The sequence below is a fragment of the Grus americana genome, chromosome Z (assembly GCF_028858705.1).
Source record: "Grus americana isolate bGruAme1 chromosome Z, bGruAme1.mat, whole genome shotgun sequence".
Lineage (NCBI taxonomy): Eukaryota > Metazoa > Chordata > Aves > Gruiformes > Gruidae > Grus > Grus americana.
In genome coordinates, this window is record NC_072891.1 from 31,843,176 (window position 1) to 31,855,598 (window position 12,423).

Sequence of the window (12,423 nt, forward strand, 5' to 3'; positions counted from 1 at the left end):
TGAAAGTATTGTCTGTTCTTCAAGGGTGCACTTCAGCTTGAGTCAAACTGGTAGGGCTAGGTAGGTGAATCAGTAGGGAAAGAATGTAAGTAAAATAGTTATGCTTTTTAACGTGTATAACTTCCAGCTCAGATCAATTGCTCCATCCCTTTAAAATCAAGCACACTTGGCAGTAAGTCAAGAAATAATTCATTCAAAACTGGAGACAGAGGAGAGAAATCAGGCTCAAGTGGTCTAGCAGAGAAAGAACGGTACAGGTCGGGCAGGGAAGCCACGGAGGAAGAAATAGACTATTAGAGAATCAAGCGAGAAGTCTCTGAAGTAACCTTTCTTGCAATATATGTGTGAGTACAGCAATTGTTAAATTGCAGAGGTTTGGCTTTTTGTAGATAACCTGAATGTCACATGTATAAGATAATACATAATCTGTTTTACTGAAACTGTATTCAAACTAATGCAAAGGTTTCAATGTCTGACATTTCTTCACATATCAAAGTAGGATGGAAATGTGTCTCTCTTGTCAGAAACTGTGCTTTTCCAATTTTGATCCTGAAAGGCCAGTCATCAGATAATTAAATCTGCCAGATGTCTGTAGCTTACAAGCTGCTTGAGACTTGGGTCTAAAGCAGCTTGGTCAGTGCAGGAGTTTCAGATTTGCTGAAAAATAGGGAAACGATGCTACTTTTTTTCCTGGGAGCTGTGCAGATTGTTCTTAAGCAATGTGTAAAAAATTCTTGGAAGTATGAGAAGTTGGTAATAACGATCTGGGTTAAATTAGTGAGAAGAGTACAGGTGAAGACCTTGGCATGTTGGTTTGTGACCAGGTATCAGGTACGTGTTTGAGGAAAGAGAAAACTGTTGCCAAATGCCTGTTGTAATGGAAATCTCTTCCAAAAATCATTTAAATCTACTAGAAGTGGGTTCAGTTTGCACAGTAGCTTTTCTGGGTTATTTCTGATTATATATGAAGAATAATTAAGAATTTAATACACAAATGTGGAGAAGTGCATGTTAACATTGCAGGGGAAGCTTAATGTAGAATTGCTGTCTTTGTAAATCTGATTTTTGGTCAGACTTGTATAGCATTTGTCATTTTAAACATTTTTGAGCTCTCAAAACAATAAGACCAAGCAAGAAGATAAAAACTTCACAAAACAACGTAAGTCTCTTAAGTTTCAAAAACTAGCTGAGTGAATTTCTGTACTAACGTTTTACATAAATCTCCTTTTATAATACGGGGTTTCGCAGAGCTCACTATTCTTACTTCTCATTGTCATGGGGATCAAGCAGATAAACTGATTTGTATAGCAAGACTTTAGTCACACCCTTGTGCCACTGTTGCTTGGAAGCATAAAGGGAAGTCAGATGTTCTTTTGAACAGTTCAAAGTAACTATTAACTATTTCTAACATCTGTTTACCTACTACCAATTTTCTCTGTCTCTTCTCCAGATTTATGCTATCATGAAAGAATGCTGGAACAATAATGTTACCCAGCGCCCCACCTTTAGGGATCTTGCTCAGCGAGTGGATCATATAAGGGACAACATGGGTGGATGAGAAAACTGTCCTTTCTTCAGAGGATGTGTTGGAATGTAGAACAGAATGTACTTGGTCTGCTGTGTATAATTGACATATGTACACATGTGCATCTTACCTTTGCTGGAAGTAAAATCTGTGTGGCAAATGTCCTATCTCAATCTGGATACTAAGAAATCCTGCTGGAATTCTTTATCGGGATATATTTGTTGCTATGAGAACATGGTGAACTTCTCAATAGGGAGAGAAATTATTTTTCTATATAAAATAATTTAATATATGGTCAGTCTACAACACCATTATTTGCCTTCCTTGGCAATGCAAAAAAGTAGTGACTTAAAATGTGGTGAGATTAAGAGATGAAGACAGTGCTGAAATGGGGATGATGCACAGAAAAGACTTGTAGAAGTCTTCTCACACTGAGTGTATAGTGACTTGGCACCCTGTTTTGTGTGTTGCACAAGGACTTCTGTTTGTTAATATAGTGTTATATTTTTTCATTGTTGATGCAGAAGTGGCTTTGTTGTATAACAAAATAGAAGTGGTTATGTAACCCAGAAGTTTTTAATGTGCCTGTCTGAATCAGTTATCAGCCAGCAGTATATGCAAAGAGACATAATAAGCTGTGTGATGTAAGTATTCTGAGGGGAAGGGAGCAAATTGTTCTTAATTTGGAGAGCCAGAAAACCTACTCATCCATGTGAAAATTTTAATTTAAAATGAAAAAGCAAATGTTACCCAGTTTTTCTTACTCTTCTTTTCCCTGAATAAGTACTAGATTCCCTTTACATAATTGAAGATACGGTGATAACAAGTGAAATGAAGCCATTTTATACAAGGCAGTGTCTTTAGTCTGTTTCTGAATATGAAAAAACTAAACATACTGCTTTTAAATGCTGCTCTTTAATTCTTTCCATCTTTGTAATTTTCATGCAGTCACAAGTCTATCTATCAGTTGGGAACTTTTCTAAAGCAGAATTACAAATCTAGAAAATGCCCTCCATTTCACAGTTCCTCACTTTGCTTAAGATGATCACCGTATACCTTCCTTCCAGTACACAAAAAAGAATGTTTATGGCCCGGTATCTGATACAGCCAGTCACAACTACATCAAGTCTATTTTGTAACAAAGTGGCCCAGGTTACCTCCTATTTCCTTCTGTGGTAATACCTAACATAAGACTATTTGGAAGGAGGAATTACAAGTGCAATTGCTCCACACTCAGCAGGGGACAAGTACATGATCCCAGTTACTGAGAACTGGAAGGACATCAGAGCTATCTGAACAGGTAACTTACGCTGTATAATTCAGCTTTTGAAATAAGTCTAACAAATTTATGGACAAGACAGCTCTTTGATTTTTGCCTTCTGGCATAAAACTTGGGGATAATCTTATATCTCAAAGCAGTACAGTTGCAGGTTTTGTTTATTCTTAGTTCAAATAATCTTTGTTGTTTTTACTTATTCTTAAGCATTATTGTTTGCAAAGTACAATGCTTGTTCTTCTTGGACTTTTGCTGAGAGAAGTTCAATTAAGGGGATATAAACTTGGCAAACTGACCTGACATCCAGATTTGTATTTAAAATTAAGTGTTCATTTTTTATATTTGTGGCAGTGAGTGAGTGAAATAGAGCAGTTACTTTCACTGTGGGGTGTCCTTAAGATTTGTGGTTAACTACATCCATCTTATCAGAAGTTTAAGTACCTCATCTTTAAAAAAAAATTTTAAAAAATCCTTACTTAGTGTAACATAGTGCCAGTATAGCAATGTTTTGTACCACTATGATGTTTCTCTCCCACAATCAGTTATACAGAATTATGATTTTATTATATGGGAGATTGCTAAATATGGAGGGCAGCATCAGCCCTCTTTCTGCCCATTTCATTTAATATTTCTGTTGGTTTTCTTGCCACCAAGCACTTGCATATATAATTTTTAAAACTAATTTCACAATCAGTTTTTAAGCTGCAAAGAACTTTAAAGTGCTTTGTTCAACCTAACAGCTGTCTTCTCCATTTCTATACATGGCTTTGAAGATTTAAAATTTTGTGCAAAATATGTCTTTGCATTTGTAATCTGTTGTGTACGTGAGTTTTGTAACAGAAGATAAATCTTTAAAGCATTGAAACAGCATTTTAGCTGGATAATGTATGCAGGAATTATGTAAAATTTGCAGTGTATGACACTCAGTATCTAACTGGTTTCCAATATATAGTAGACTAAATGTAATTTATGTAAAAATCTCAGGGAAGTTTGTGTAATGCAATGAAGAAATCTTCCAGTCGGCTATTTTTTCAAGTGAATAAAGTCTTTTTCTTGTTCTACTACAGTATGACTGATTACATAGTCTATTTGATTGCATAAATATAGTGTTGAACTCAAAGATCATTGTCTTGTGGAATTTTTTTTACTTCAAAACTTTATAATTTTTAGAGAAAGCCATATTTTTACACTGCAGTATAATTTTGTGCTGTTGGTCAAGAACATACGGTCTTTTGTAAAACGTCCGTGCAAAGGGCTTCATCATTCAGGGTGAGTATTCTTAACTCAGCAAATCAGACCAAGTAGTGCTTAGGACTCTGCAGCGTCAATGTTTAGGTCCTAGAGCAGACCAAATGGTTTTCTCAAAAAGCTGTTGAGGATGTAAATGCAGTGATTTTGCTGAATTTATTACTGCCAATTGTTGTAACCTTTTTAAAAAAAAACAACAACCAACCAACCAAACAACCCCCCCCCCCAGCACTGCACTTTGAAAGCTGCCAGATCTACAGTACCATTGTATAATGCCGTATTTTTACATAGCCCTTGTATTAACAGGCTTGATTCTTTGTCAGAGAAACTTTCTTCAGTTGGCATTGCATTTGTCCTGCTGCCCAAAATGCTGTGTTTTTTTATTTTTTTTTTTTAGAAAAAGTGCTAGTTTATGCATACATTACTGCTGCTACAGTGTAGAATTAAAATGTTAACTACTGCTTTGCACTTATATTTGAAGTGAAAGAATTTTTCTGTAAGTGCTCAACATATCTTACAGAATCTCTGCAAACAGTATTGTCTAGTATAATATCGGTTTGTTGTCTATCAGTATAAATATGCTAAATTTCAAAATTAGTTTTTAAATATAGTCCACAACCTTGCAACAGTCATGTAATAAGCCAGAGGAGGAATTTTCAGGAAAAGAAACCCATATTCTTGTCAAGTCCTAGTACTAATTAAAAGCTTCCATAATTGAGATAATTATTACTAAATGTACAGAAGAATATAACTGTAAAGATATGTAAAAATTATTTTAGTTTTTTCCAGAAATTAAGTTTTTTATTGTTGCATTTAGTTGAGATGTTGACCAACTGCCTTGAAATGTAAGGGAAAGGATGTTACTGTATGAAGAAATTATACTCTTGTGTAAAGAAAGCAAGCTTTTCGGGAATGTATGATCACAAACACGTGGAGGATAGGGTTCTGAGAGCAAAAGCAGAAGCATAGAAGAACAAGACAGATGGGAAAAGGCTGATGTTAAACACTGAAGAAGCTTTCTGAAAAGTGAAATGCACAATGATTTATGAAAAACTGATGTCTACTGAAAATGCCATACCATGACAAATATGTGCTAATGTATTTCTAAACTGTGTGTTGTCTGCCTTAAATCTAAAATACTCAGAGACCTAACCTGGCTGAAAAATATAACAATTACTATACCAAAAGAAACTGCTAGTGGTCATGCCATGCCAGACAGCAATTTTGAAAAGGTGCTTGGCTAAGAAGTTTTTCTGAATTTTGCTTCTTGAACAAGAGATTTACAATATCTTATATTAAAGTAGTAAAAGTCCCTTTAGGGAGGGGGCGAGGAGAAGACACCTGCTAGTTATGGTTGAACTGCAAACATTTGAACACATGGTTTATTAAAGAGAACATGAAAGGGATATTTTTTTAGAAAACTGTTTATCAATACATGAAACTTAACTCTGTGTTTCTTTTGAGTTTGGATAGTGAACATAAAATAACTAAATACAATGTATGGCACGTGCCTGCCAAGATTTTCTTTTATATAATGCCTAAAATTAGTTGCTGGTGTTTAAATCGCTACTGAAGAGGGCTGGTCTGTCTAAAGGGGTAGAATACAGCACATAGAACTTGGTGGCCTTCCCAGAGTAGCCGTACATAGTGTTTATCTTTTGAAAGGAACTTCCGTGTACCAAAGTAAAGGTGGTATATTGGGTGCTACCTAAAAATAAGACTGGGTTATTTTAATTTTTTTGAGTTTTCATTAAGCTAATTTTTTGGGATGAAGAAGCACTTCCCTTTACCCTCAGTATTTAGAGAGAAGCAAGTGTGTAAGAGAGGGCCCACCCACAGATTGCCTGTTACTGGACTCCAGTTCTCTAGAATTTCTAACACAAACTCTTATGAAACCCCTTTTTGATTTGCATTTGCATTACTTTGTTGTCTTTTCATATGACTCTGCTGTAAGTACAGGAAAATTACCAGCACTTACCTTGAACAGACTTGAAAGCTGCTGTTAAATTTTGAGAAGTACAATGGCAAAATGGAAAGTATGCCTATAAATACAAGCATGCAAATATATACTTAAGCTACTCTACTGTGGTGGAAGTAAAAATTAAGCTAGTTCAGTTAGCCTTCCTACACGTGAAGGGCAGCTTATTCTCAGAGCAGATTGAAGATTTTATTTTTTTATGTGACTAAATGCCTTGCCAATGAAGTTTAAGGGTGGTTATAGGTAGTATTCCTGCTGTTCCTCCCAGCACCTACTGACGTAATTGGGGATCTTTAATTGTTTCGGAGAACAAATTTCTGGGAAAATGGAAAAGTTTGAAGAAGAAAATACTGTAGGAGGTGCAATGTCAGGAAGCATGTTGTCACCATGTCATAAGTATGGAACAATGTAGCCTTCAGTTCATTTTCATGTTATGCAAGTGTGATGTTCTGCTTGTGCTTTGTGATAAACATTCATAGTGGTTTTAATGAATTCTGAAATTCAGGTTTAGAAACCTGCCAAACTGCAGTCAGACTAAGTGAAACATTCTTTCTGGATAGTACTAAAGAAATAAATATGAATGTCCAGTATTTGCAAAGATTGCCCCAAAGTATTGTGTCATAACTTCAGGAAGGCATTTAAAAGAAGAAGCAAATAGAAACTAATTGTGTTAATTGTATAAAGCAACCAAGGCAGTAGAAACTAATTCAGATATTTGTCTTAAAGTACTGAAATGCAGACAGATTAATAGATATTCTCATTATGCCAATCACTAGAGCAAGGTTATAGCAAAGTAATACTAATAAAAGTAGAAGAACAAGGTAAAGCTTAAAAATGTTTCAAATTACTAATTATTCTGAGCAATGCAGAAACATCCAAGAGTGGAGACAATTCAAGAACCTTTAGCTAAATTAATACTGCAGCACAGCAAGTATTGAGTTCTGATGAACTGTATTGTGTCGGGTTTGTTTTGTGGTTTGGTTTTTTTAAGGAATGAGAAAAACTGAATGACATCCTAAATAGATTTATTACCTTAAACTTCAAGACTGCAATAGCTAATTTGCTCTCTGTTTTTCTGTGTATTGAGTTGCATTTTCCATATGGCACTGTGCCATAAAGCTTCAGCTCATTAAAGTCCAAAAAACCAAAGCAACTCATGTGTAAAAACATCTGTGCATCACTTGTTTACTCTAAGTATGTTTCCCTTTCATGTTACGAAGATGTGAAACTTCTAGTGAACTTACAAAAAAGAAGCTCGCAACCATATAAGCTTACCAAAAAGTCAGTGGTCTCTGCAACAAAGTAAGATCACTACTGAAAGTCTGGGTTGTAACGGAGCTGTTATTTTAGGATCCAATTTTGACATTTGCATTCTGCCCATCTTACCTGAGACTTGATTTTTATTTCTTTTCTGTCAAGCTACCTACCTCCTCTGAATTACACTATACTGAAGATTTAACTCAGTGAAATTCTTCAGCCAATGCAACTATTCCATTTGTCGTTTATTCTATGAAAAAAAGCTGAGCACTCTGACAGGTTTGAAACTCTGTATGGTCGTATGTCCTGTTCTGGAGTTTAAACCAGATTAAGGTTTTGCTTGAGAAGGCAAGTGCATTCACACATTGAGTTGCCTTATATTTTCCAGAGTTTCTCATCTGCTTCCCTACTCTGTGCAGCTGCGCAGCATTTCCACCACCACCACCACCCCCCTGCACTGCTGCACAGAAGCTGGCAGGACGCTCTGTGTGGGAAGTCCTCATGATGGCAGAAGTTCTGGTTGTCACAGCAGGCAAAAACAAGAGCTGCATGCTTCAGTGAGGTTGTCAGCGGGAGTTAGCATACTTAGTAATCCTGGTTCACAGTGGTTGCTGTAAGGCCAATGCACTCGCAGGTCCCGAGGCACACGCAGGCTGGAGCTCTGGGAGCAAGGCTTGCTTACGCTGTCAGGCACAACTGGAGGTACAAGGGGAGGAAGATCCCCAAGGCTCTAAGCAGCTGCGTGACAACCAAGCACTTGCAAGGGCATTGTGTAGGGGACCTTTATTGTGAGGCCTTTGCAAGCCCTGGGATCACCCTTCTGGAGTGCATCCTTTCGTACCATGGCTGTGGTGGAGATTGTGGCTGGTGGCATAGATAATTAATTTTTTTGTAACGCCATCGTTAAAAAAAAGATGAACTAATTGGGCTAGGGAACATTAGCAAAAGCTATAGAAAGCATATCTGAGCCTCTAACCCAAACCTGCAGATTGCTGGAGCATGAACTAGAGTTCAGGAGTGTGAGATTGTGTTTAGAACATGAATACACAGTTTGAATGGATAGCTAGAATTGAGCTTCCCTACTCTTTACATCTGTACTCTGGACTAATATTATTTTATTAGCAGAAGAAATGAGTGGTAAATAGAAAGAATGGTATCCAATATGTAAAGGTCTTTATGAGATGCAACTTGAATTTAAAATCTGTGGAGAAGAACTAAATAAAGAATACCAGTTGCATGTCAGCAGAGTACTGCATATGCCCTTCATTTCTCAGGACTAAGCAAGATTTTATTACTTTGCTGTAAAAGTATAACTCAAAGGCTACAAGGAAGTTCATAGGGGGATATCACGGCCTCTTTACAAAGGCTTTTGGGACATCTCATCTAGAAAGCCTCTGGGCAACCATGCTATTACAGGAACAATATGATCTGGAAGACAGAGATGGCCCTAAAGGAGCTTTAACCTCCTCTGTTGGTACTGTTTCAGCATCTCCCACCAGTGTGCTCGGTTGGTAAGTGTACAAAGATTTGGGGCAGGCCAACCAGGATTGTGACTGTGCTGGCAAAGGCAAAGGCTGACTTTAGGTTGGGAGGAGAGCAGTGCATGAGCACGCTGTGCTGCGATCCAGCACAGAGGCACGTGGAAAGGAATGTGGAAGTCCAGCACCACACAGAGGCAGGATGCGGCCGAGGTGAAGCTACTTCATGTTGGAACTGAGCTGCCACTTAAAAGCCCTACAGTCAGGTGGGTGGGAAGAAGTGAAGTGGTCCCCTGGGCTTAACTCTGCTGGCACATGGGGGTGACAATTGGGACTGGTCTCACGTGATTGTATATGAGTGTGTGAGAAGAGTCACTGAAAAGCTTGCCCCATGCTTGGTTTGCTTAACACATTAAATGCCTGGATATTACCTAACCCCACCCGAACAGAAGCATACTGTTATTTCAGTGCCTGTTTTCCATTACTAATCTCATCCACCAAGCCAGACCCATCAGGTACCATGTTGGAAGATGAACACGTCCCCGGCATTGAATGGGGCTTTGCCATCTGAAATGGCCACCAAGCCACTCACTGATAAAAGGCTTTGGGGCATGAACAAAAGCTGCAAGAGTGCATAGGCATTTAAGAAATAGGAATGGCTGTGAAACTGAGATGGCTTTAAAATTAAGATTCAACTAAGAAGCAGTTTTAAGGATTTTAAGTTTAGAATGAAAACTCTTAACAATCTTTTATACCTTTCCCTTAGGCATCTAGGCAAAACTTTTGGATCTCTCTAAAACACCTTTTCATTCAAATTATCATCTTTACCTTGCTTTCTTTTGTCTTTATTTTCAGATTTTCAAATTGCATGGTTGAACAGAAAGTAAGATGTCAAGCATACTCTGCTTGCATTAGAAATGATTGAATGAAAAACATAAAATTTTCAGTCAGTCTTGGGTCTTGAACTAGTGCATCTGTTGAGATAAATCTGATTATACACACAAAAGATTTCAAAGAATTTGTTTCTTTGTAATAATGAGCAATAATAAGAATGTAATAATGTCAGATTACTTAATAAATACACCTGCCACCTTGTAAAAGGCTCTCAGAAAAACTGGAAATGTGAGGAGAACCAGCAGCTGTATTAAGTATCCCAGAAGACAAAAGGATATTATTGCAAAGTTTTATCAGAATTGCTGCAAGTCAGTCCACCTAAACAAGGATAGGAGAAAAATCCTGTTCCAAGGTCAAAGTGTGTGATCTGTATATATTTTAGGTATGTACAATCAATTGTAGCTGGGTGGTGTGTGATTGAATGCTGCATGGTGAGAGAAAATTAACATCATATTGCCTTTCTGATACAGCTACTATCATATTACTGATTTCTTAAAAAAGAAAAAAAAAAAGCCTACAAATGTAATAGCTGTTAATGATTTTGCTTTGCCACTATAATCTCGTCTACTGTTTTACTGAATGTAGGCAACTTATTTTAATTTTGGTCTTTATACATACCTAACAATTTTTATAGAGCTTTCGTAAAACTTTATTAAGAAATTAAATATTTACAGAACAGCTATTTAAATCAAATATAACTGAGTATATAGCTCAAGTGTATTGCAATTCATTTTAAATTGCAGTAATTTCCCCCCAAGAACTCCAGTTAGCAATCATCTAGTGTATTACTGAGTACATCTAACTTGAATGATGAAACCACAAAAGCTAAACAATTACATCAGGAGGAGCTGAGAAGAACAGCTATTAAATGTGGATGGTAGATGTGTTGCCTGAGCTACAGCTGATTGAACTCTCATCAGATCAATGGGCTTTTCTAACTATGTTGTTAAAAACTGTCAGTCAGGTCAGTATTAGAAGTGGCTTCTCCTCAGAAATACTGATATATCAATTAAAAAGATAAATCAAACTTAGCATCTAGTCCATGTATAGCAGCTTCTGTATGGGAAGTGTGGAGCTTACAAATAAGCACGTGTAGGTTCTTACCTCTTACCTCTGAATGGACCTCTGAAAAGACCTTGAATAAAATTTAAGGTTAAATCTAAGCTTGGCTTCAGCCTTCAACAGAAGAGCATCTGACATTAGGACACAAATCCCTTTCTTCACTTAGCCAAAGATATTGCTCTTTAAAAGGATGTTTTAATAGCTATCAAATGAAGGGGGAAAAAAAGAAAAAAAAAGTTTCAGATGCCTAAGAATTTCTCCATTAAGGACTGAACAGGTTGGAATCCCACGCAAACTGAATTCCTAAATGAGGGAGAAGACAGGAAAGTGTAGCAAATCTTTCAGAAATCACAGGAGATTCCCAAAGTGAGAGAATACCAAATTCCTTAGATGTGAGGACTGTTAAGTGGATTTTAAAGCAACTGACCTAAGTATATAAAGCTATAGTTTAGACTGATGGACAGGGAGACTGAATCAGGTGATCACAATGAAATCCTTTTATCATACCACTTACTAAGTACCCCAAATTTATAGTTTTCTGCTGTTTATAAAGAAGTCATAATTATGAGATCCGGTAAAACAGACTAGGCATTTTTATATCTCTGCAGATCTTCTGTCCTGCCATACTGAAGTTACTCTTCATAGATATGTATCCAATATGCAGTGAGGATCCAAAAACCTCTATGGTGTCCTGGTTTCAGCTAGGATAGAGTTAATTTTCACAGGGAGCTGGGACAGGACACAGCCAGGGCTGGCGACCCAAACTAGCCAAAGGGGTATTCCATACCATATGACATCATGCTCACCATGCGGCTCGGCGTGGCTCTGGGATGGTCTGAGTGTGGGCTGAGCACCCGGTTGGTCGCCAGGTCGTTGTGTTATCCCCCGTTGTGTATATTCCATTATAAGTGCTGCTGTCGTTATGTCCCTCGCCCTTTGCTGTCCCAGTGACCTGTCTTTAGCCCAACCCACGGGGTTTGCCTTCGTCTTCCCATTCTCCTCCCCATCCCGTGGCGGGGGGCAGTGGGTGAGCGAGTGGTGCCTGGTGCTCAGCTGCTGGCTGGGGCTGAACCACAACATATGGGAAGTCTATTCCAGTGATTACTTTTTCTTGCTCTTAAAAAGCCTTTTCTGATTCTAAAATACATGTCTGTACTCTAAACACATTTCTCTTTGTCCTACACTGGTTGTGTAACATTTCTTTCTTCATCTTCAGTGCTACCTTTACATAGCTGAAGACTTTTGCAAGTTCTTGCCTGAGACTTTGCTTCGTATAAAATAATTGCCATTTTTACATTCTTTCTTTATAAGCCATATTTTCTTTGATAATTCTTGTTACTGTTTTAAAGACTTCCTCCTTCCTGAATTATGGTGTCCAAAACTGGGCATGGTACTGTGGACTTTATTTGTTCTCAGCAGAAGAAATATTTCACATATTGTACAGTTAAAATTCTTACTTATGTATCATGGTATGATGTCACCTGTTTTAACAATATGATATTGTTCTTTCATTCTGTGATCATCTACAACCCCAGATTCTTCTGCATAGCCAGACATCCCTTGTACTTATGCTTTTGATTATTCCTAAATATAGGAAATAATTTCCCTAACTTTTGCAAATCAGTCTGAACTCTTCCAAAATAATTCCAATCCCTTTCTCCTTAATGCCACCTGCAAATTTCTCTGCATCTTTTCTCTAGTTCTT

General features: G+C 37.4%; 1 protein-coding gene across 9 annotated transcripts in view; it reads left to right on the top strand.

Moving 5' to 3' along the window:
- The window catches only part of JAK2 (Janus kinase 2), a 91,731-nt gene extending 87,810 nt beyond the window's left edge, over positions 1 to 3,921 (top strand). For all 9 annotated transcript variants that reach the window (XM_054810965.1, XM_054810958.1, XM_054810960.1 and 6 more), the window contains one exon: positions 1,451 to 3,921. In XM_054810965.1, the coding sequence (XP_054666940.1) occupies positions 1,451 to 1,558 (108 nt within the window). In that variant the 3' untranslated portion in view covers positions 1,559 to 3,921. The remainder of the gene's footprint in view (positions 1 to 1,450) is intronic.
- Positions 3,922 to 12,423: the final 8,502 nt, after the last annotated feature.